We start from the raw sequence: 7,516 nt of genomic DNA, 5'->3' as shown, positions 1-7,516 counted from the left end.
AGGGTGGTGCCTGACTTTAGAATAATCACCTTTAGAGAAAAATAAGTTTCTTAAAATGTTAACAGGCCTCCGGGCCAGAAGATGATGCAAATCACCTAAACTTTTGCATATGATAAGTTTGCAGGAAGAAAGCCTGGCTTACTGCATGACTCTACCCCTTCCCCCATTATCCTCTGTGCATAACTTAAGGTATAAAAACTACTTTGGAAAATAAAGTGCGGGCCTTGTTCACCGAAGCTTGGTCTCCTCATGTCGTTCTTTCTCTCACCTTCTGGCTGAATTATTCAGCCTCTTTTCTCCACTGAATTTCCTCACTGAGCTATCCTTAATTAACCACTCTTTGTATCTTTAATTAACATTTAAGTAAGCTGTTGTTTCCTGATCGCCAAAGCCCGTCTCCCCTTTGAAACCCCTGGATCCACCGGGGCTGGACCCCGGCAGGGAGGGTGGGTGGACTGGGAGGTCTGGGAGGAGGTGCTTTGGGGCTGGAGGACTGTCATGAGAAGCCCTCTTCACTGAGCCCTCACTCTGAGCTCCGCCACCCTCCTCTCTCCACCTTGAGGTCCTTTACCTTGTTTGGGTCTTGATTTTTTTCTTTTTGATCTGGAAGATTCCTGCCCTGAGACTTCAGTGTGAAAGTTCTTCATATCATTTGACGGTCCTGTGGAGCGTGTGAGAGCTGAGGGCCCCGCGTCTAACTCAGCAACCCCACGCAAAATCCCCCACTCAGTGGGGGCAGCAGGAAGAGAAGCAGATGCTCTCTGACCTGGCAGGACTGTCCCTCCTCTCTGTCTCCCCTCCCTCCTCGCCTTGGTCCCCCACTATCACCACCCTCACCTTACAAAGGCCTCTGGGAAACCCCCTGGCCCCTGGAAGGTCCGTGTCCGGTTCTGCATCTCAGGGAGAAATAAGATGAAATGTCCTGGAGCGTCCGAACATTCCTGTGCTTGTGCCACAAGGACCTGGGCCCAAGGGACAGGGTGACCCCACCCCCCAGTCTCATAGCCCTGTGGGGGTCAGTGAACCTCCTCAAACTGACTCATCTCCTCTCTCTCATCATCTGAGCCCAGTGTGGAGAGAGTGTGGGAAGGGGTATTTGATTTACCAAGGCTGGAGCCAGGGAGGCCTTTGCTACAGAATTAGGGAATGGGGGTGGGGAGAGAATCTGAACTGGGATCAAAGAGAACCTGTAGAGCTTAGACCTACTACCTCTTTTGAGTGCCTAGTCAATGCCTGACTCTGCCCATTTCCTGGATGGGAGCCCTGAGTTGGTGAGGAGTTCAAATGACCTAAAGGTGGGAGCATGGGGAGCCTCATTTGGGTCGCTCCTATTGAAGGCAGGAGAAGGGGACAACAGAAGATGAGATGGTTGGTTGGCATCACCGACTCGATGGACATGAGTCTGAGCAAGCTCTGGGAACTGGTGATGGACAGACAGGGAAGCCTGGAGCACTGCAGACCATGGGGTCGCAAAGAGTCAGACACAACTAAGCGACTGAACTGAACTGAACTGTCTCAGAATCCACCTTTGCCTTCTGTCCCTCTTTTCTTGCAGGACAGACCTTGAAGAGCAAAGAGCAGAGTCGCAATGGGACACAATGGAAGGGGAGATATATTTCCCTGAGGTTCTGCTCCCTGCCTTAATTCCAGGAGAAAATGAGAGAGAATCTGGCCAGCAGGCCCCTGAGCAGCAAGCACCGTTTTCCAGACCCTCCTGCTCTCTGCCTTGGCACAGAGATTTGCAGGGAGTGGTGGGATGAGGGAAGATTACTGAGACTAGCTAGGAAACTCATGTGTTTGTTAGTTTGTCAAATACACAGAAAGAAATTTGTCCCATTAGGTGCCTAGCCAGTCGGGGAACAGTTCCAGAGGCAGCCAACCGTGGCCAGTCTCCACCAGCCCAAACAGCCCCAGAATCTGGGACAGAGTGCCAGCAGAAGCCAGGATCCACTGCAAGCAGTCACACTATGGCCATGTGATCACCAAGAAGTGGACCCACTTCCCCATGTCTTCAGGATCAAGAAACCAAGGGCATCTGGACTCTGCCCAGCCAGGTCCCCTTCATCTCACACAAAGCCCAAGGGGAAGGAGAGGAAGGCCCAGGCTGTCACCTGCATGTCCCTTAAGCAGGAGCCCCTTTCTCGCAGACTTGGGACAAATTCCAGTACCGCTCCCTGTATAACTTCTGTTGCTGCTGTTCAGTCACTAAGTCATGCCAGATTCTTTTGCAATCCCAAGGACTGTAGCTCCTCTGTCCATGAGATTTCCCAGGCAAGAATACTGGAGTGGGTAGCCATTCCCTACTCCCGGGAATCTTCCTGACACAGGGATCAAACCCATGTCTCCTGAACTGCAGGCAGATCCTGTACCACTGGGCCACCTCTCCCAGCCCCTATGTCCTCCTCTGTGAAATGTGGAGGGACAGAGCTGCAGGCTGTTCACCGTGGGGGTGGACTCAGGGAGGGGGAACCTGAAGCAGCGGGTGGGCACCCGACTCCATGTCCCCGCAGAGAACACTGAGCTCCGAGGCCCGGCCAGCAGCCAGAGACAACCTGTCCTGACTTTACAACCGGTGTTAGAAGTGATACAGCCCTCACACAACTGCTGTGAAGAGTCAGTGGGATGTTGCTCGAACAGGCCTATCAGAGAGCCTGGCCAAAACGAGAGTGCCTTGAATGGCAGACGCTTCCTCCTTTTGATTTCCTTATCTGTAAAAGGGGCCTAATGATAGTTCTCTGGGGGGTTACCATGGGGCTGAAGAAACAGTGTTCCTGAAAGCAGCTTTGGGAACTGCTGTGGAAATGTTAATTACCATTATCATACATCCCTGACCTGTATTCACTGGTTCCTCTCCCTACAGGGTATTATATTAGGAAATAGGCTCCTCTCTTTTCATTGCTCAGCCTGCCCAACCTTGCCCAGCAACAGCCCCAGATGTGCAGTTAAAGCAGAACAGTAAGAACAATCAGGGTGTCTCACTCCTTATTTTGGGGGAGCTTTTGTCTGAGCTACTCTGTAAGCAGTTCCCAAGCAGCAAAGCTTGCCAGGGAAGTGAGAAAAGTAAGAAAGTAATTCACAAAAATATTGTCTATTACTTGTCTATTATCCATCCCCCCTTTTCCTTTTCGTTAAAACTCTTTTTCACTCCTCGCTTCCACTGCAGGGGGCATGGGTTGGATCCCTAGTGGAGGAACTAAGATCCTGCATGCTTCATGGTTCAGCCAAAAAAAAGGAGCTCTTCAATTCGAGTAGAATTTAGAGAAAATATAGAGCGCCCAGGACAGCCGTAGTACAAGGTCATGTTAGTTGCTCTGTTGTGTCTGACTCTTTGCGACCGCATGGACTATATAGCCCACCAGGCTCCCCTGTCTGTAGGATTCTTCAGGCAAGAATACTGCAGTGGGTGTCCATTCTTTTCTTCCAGGGATCTTCCTGACCCAGGGATTGAACCTGGGTCTCCCACACTACAGGCAGATTCTTTACTGTCTGAGCCACCAGGGGAGCCCCAGACAGTCTCCCCAGACAACAAATGGCTCTCAATAAATGGCCTTGGGGCCAAGATCAAATCCTTGGCCCTGCCAAGGAAAAGGGCCTCAGGGTAAGATAAAGTCAAAGAGGAGAAATTTCATGTGGACTTCAAAAAGATTTAAGGGCAAGTCTCATATTTCACATATATATTATGTCTTCTAATAATTTTAACAGTGTGTCTTCTTGAGCCTTTCAGACAAGAGGGTCTTTAAGAATCATAAGGACATTTTCTCCCAGCACCTTGACTCTAAGGTGGAAAGGGCCAGTCTCAAAGAGATTTATAATTGTGGCTTTTGTCTAACTGAATTTGTAAGTTGATAGACAGGAAGCCCACAACATTTTTAAAGGAATTGTATCATCTTGCACTGAAAGGGACAAAGACAGCTCACAGCAAAAAGCAGCTTTGGGTCTTTCACTTTCAGCACAGCAACTGGGCCAGCCAGATGACAGGGCAACACTGAGCAATGAAAATACTGTCAACCAGCAAAAAAAGTTTATTGAGTAAAACTAAAAAAGATAGAGAGTCCTCCTGGGCCGAAGAGACCCATAGCAGGGAGCCACAAGCTCTGCATCAGGACCGTGCTGGGGAGCCCTGGAAGAAATCATTGCACATGATCGTGATGAGGGCCAGGAAGACAGCGTACTCCTGGAAGTCCACCTGCTGGTCACTGTTCTCATCCAGATCACCCATCAGCTTCTTCAGGCCCTCCTCATCCACCTTCTCCTGAAAGCAAGAGACAGTCAGGCCATCAGCTCTTGGGGCAGAACCCAGCTTTCCCCTCCTCCCTGGGCAGCAGGTAAGCGGTGAGCAGGGAGCACCTTGAGTGATGGGGAGCAGGGAGGTCCTGGGAGCACTAGGGTGCCCTGTGAGTGGGGACACAGGGGAGTGCATGAGCCAGAGCCTCCAGCTCTCCCTGCTGGGGGATCCCAGACCCTCCCTTCAGAGGGTCAGCTCTGCTCCCCACAAGGACCCAGGGAGATGGGCATTACCCACATCCTGCTGATGAGGAAACTCAAGCTTTCTGAAGCCACCACCACGCCTCATCACCAGAAAAATGAATTCCAAAAAGGCAGACTCTTTCCCATCCCAGATAAAATGAAACCAAATTAGAAAAGTATGATCAAAAATATTTTTTTAAGAAAAAAGGACATGCCTCGTATGTTCAAAGCCACTTTGGGATTTGTTCCAGCAGCTAAGACTCCACTGGGATTTGGTCCAATAGTTAAGACTCCACACTCCCAGTGCAGGGGCCCTGGATTTGATCCCTGGTCCGGAAACTAGATCCCACATGCCACAATTAAGACTCCCTCCCATGCACTCTCAAGGACCTCGTACCCCTGGACTGTACCCAAGGCCTCTGCCAGAGCTCAGTGAGCCCCACTAACCAGCCCCGGGAGTTGCTCATCTCCGCAGCCCTGACATCGAGCCCACTGGCCTGTGGAAGGAGGTGGAGAGCCGGAGCTTCCTGCCCACATACCTCCCTCTGTCCTCACTCCAGTGCAGCCAAATAAATAAATATTTTTTTGGTGGGACAAAGGGGGAGTGGTGCACTTCTCAGGTGGCACTTGTGGTAAACAATCCATGTGCCAGTGCAGGAGACATGAAAGACTCAGGTGTGATCCCTGGGTCAGGAAGATGCCCTGGATTAGGAAATGGCAACCCACTCCAGTATTCTGGCCTGGACAGTTCCATGGGCAGAGGAGCCTGGTAGACTATAGTCCACGAGGTTGCGAAGAGCTGGAAATGACTGACCAACTGAGTGCGTGAGCACACACGAGGGAGGAGCTGATTAAAGGGAGGGTAAGGGGCCAATTGAGAACTGATGGCATTTCTCTCCTAAACATCTCAGGGTGTGTCTTAGCTGAGCTTTTCTTTCCCTAGACACCTTCTTAGTTTGGCAAGTAAATATGAAAACCAAAAGAGAGAGAGGATGGAGGGAGGGAGAGAGAAGGAGATCACAAATGAGAGCTGTGTGATACTGAGCGAGTCATGTCCCCTCTCTGGGCTCAGACAGCACATTCGTTCTCCAGAAAGCTGCAGGGAGGGGCCGGCAGTAGAGCACCCACTCGTGCACACAAAGGCTTCCCTCTCACTCTGGTGAGGTCATAAAGGGCTTGACCCCACTCTGGTGTCTGCATCCCCAGGCCCGCCCACCCCCAGCCAGCGAGGGAGAAGACGTTCATCCCGTGCCCCCACACCACACACCAGGACCCTCTCATCCCCGGTGAGCCCCACTCACCCCCACAAAGCTGGGCAGCTCCTTGTGCAGAAGTTCCTTCATCTCCCCCTTACTCAGCTTGAACTTGTCGCCCTCTTGGCCAGAGTACTTGTGGAAGGTGGCGACCATCACAGCCAGCGCCTGCTCCAGGGGACTGGACATCTTGGATCTGAGGCTACAGGGGTGGCAAGGGAGGGAGATGCCTCAGCCCAGCCTGCAGGATCGTCTGCTGCCCTTGTGCCCCAAGCTGCCTCTCCAAGTCCCTCTCAGAATGGGCAGGCAGGGCTGCGTCTCCGCCTCAGCCTGTGGCTCCCTGGCCAGAAGCCATACCTCCACCTCACACTAGGTGGGTGAGGCAGGGGATAGACCTTCCTCTGTATTTGGAAGGGCCTCATGTCTCCTCCCACCATACTTGGGGCCCAGAGCATCTATGGGGGAAAAAAAAAGGCAGGGTGGCCGGAGTCCCACTGGGGATCCTTTCTGTCAGCTTCTATCAGAGGCCAGTGGGCTCTGTGCCAGGGCTGCGGAGACACGCATCTCCATGGGCTAGTTAGTGGGGCTCACTGGGCTCTGGCAGCGGCCTTGGCTACAGCCCAGGGGTACGAGGTTCCCTGAGGAGTGACCTCCCCCCTCAGCCAGAGGGCGTCGTTCTCCCATCTAACTGGAAGCTCCCTTGGGTAGGCTGTATCCTCTGTCAGACCAGGGCTCTCACCCGGTAGGGAATGTGTCTCCCCTCACGCTGGAGGCACCGGAGCAGGGGTGCTGGCAACTGAACACTCTCCCTAACAGCAAGGATTCTGCTGGGACTGGAATTCAAGAAATTAAAAGCCCAGTACCCCAGGATCAGGACAGAATCTGAGACCAAGGACAGAATTTGGAGGTCATTCTTTCCAAGGCCCTGCCTCTCAGAGTGGTCACACCACCCCGGGAGGATTAGGCAGGTCCCAGGGTGAGGCCAGAGGAGCAGGCGCCAGGGGCAAGAAGCACCCTGGGCCCATCCTGCCAGCCTTGCCTTCAGGAGGTGGGAGAAGACGGGAAGTGGCAGGGCCGTGCAGCTGCTCAGGGCAGGGGCCCGGTCAGGCCCACTCGCTTGAGATCCTTGGCTCTTAGTCCTGCTGGAATCCAGGACTTTTCAAAAACAAACAAACCAAACCAGGATTCTCCTTAAAGCACCCCCCCAAACCTCCCACTACCACACACACTTCATATGCCTGGACCCAAACCCCAAAGAAGCAGCAACACTCAGACTGAGAGATGCAAGACAGACCCCAAGAGCAACCCCTAAACCTCACAGAGGAACTGGGAAAAAGCCTCTATCTGACACTTCACAGGAGGTCCCCCCAAATGCAGAGACCCACAGAGACCCCGGGCCTTCCACCAAGGGAACCAGGAGACAAAGACCAACATAAGGGGACATCCGGCAGAAGCTAACACCACAGTGTAAATCAGCTCTGCTCCAATAAAAACCCATTAAAAAAAAAGCCAAAGGGACAAAGGCAGAGACCCATGGGGGTCTTGTCCACCCAGCCCTGCCCGGGACAGAGGTACTCACCAGACCAGAGGGCAGAGAGAGACTCAGGAAGGAAAGCAAAGGTCCAGGTGCCCAGAGCTGGGATTTATATGCTAGCCCCACTGGCCCCTAACTTTGCATTTTAAGGAAACCAAACCTGCCCTAACCTGATCCCACCAAAGGCTGGCCTCCTGCCACCCCCACACACCCCCTCCCAGTCCCTCCCTTCCCGACAATACCGGCTCCCCGGCAGCCCAAG

At 52.8% G+C, this 7,516-nt stretch overlaps 1 protein-coding gene across 3 annotated transcripts in view; it reads right to left on the bottom strand.

The window, feature by feature from the left end:
* S100A2 (S100 calcium binding protein A2) overlaps positions 1–7,516 on the bottom strand; it is a 15,487-nt gene that overhangs the window by 7,059 nt on the left and 912 nt on the right. The window contains exons 1-3 of one of the 3 annotated variants that reach the window (XM_010838424.1): positions 6,460–6,536; positions 5,769–5,922; positions 3,926–4,252 (exon numbers count right to left, since the gene is read on the bottom strand). In XM_010838424.1, coding sequence (XP_010836726.1) covers positions 4,100–4,252; positions 5,769–5,909 — 294 coding nt within the window. In that variant the 5' untranslated portion in view covers positions 5,910–5,922; positions 6,460–6,536 and the 3' untranslated portion in view covers positions 3,926–4,099. Of the gene's footprint in view, positions 4,253–5,768; positions 5,923–6,459; positions 6,537–7,299; positions 7,478–7,516 lie in introns of those variants that run through there. The other 2 variants (XM_010838421.1, XM_010838422.1) reach the window with 2 other exon arrangements.

Source organism: Bison bison, unplaced genomic scaffold, assembly GCF_000754665.1.
Source record: "Bison bison bison isolate TAMUID 2011002044 unplaced genomic scaffold, Bison_UMD1.0 scf7180017864093, whole genome shotgun sequence".
Lineage (NCBI taxonomy): Eukaryota > Metazoa > Chordata > Mammalia > Artiodactyla > Bovidae > Bison > Bison bison.
Note: the sequence above shows the minus strand (reverse complement) of the source record. Positions and strands in the feature narration are given on the sequence as shown.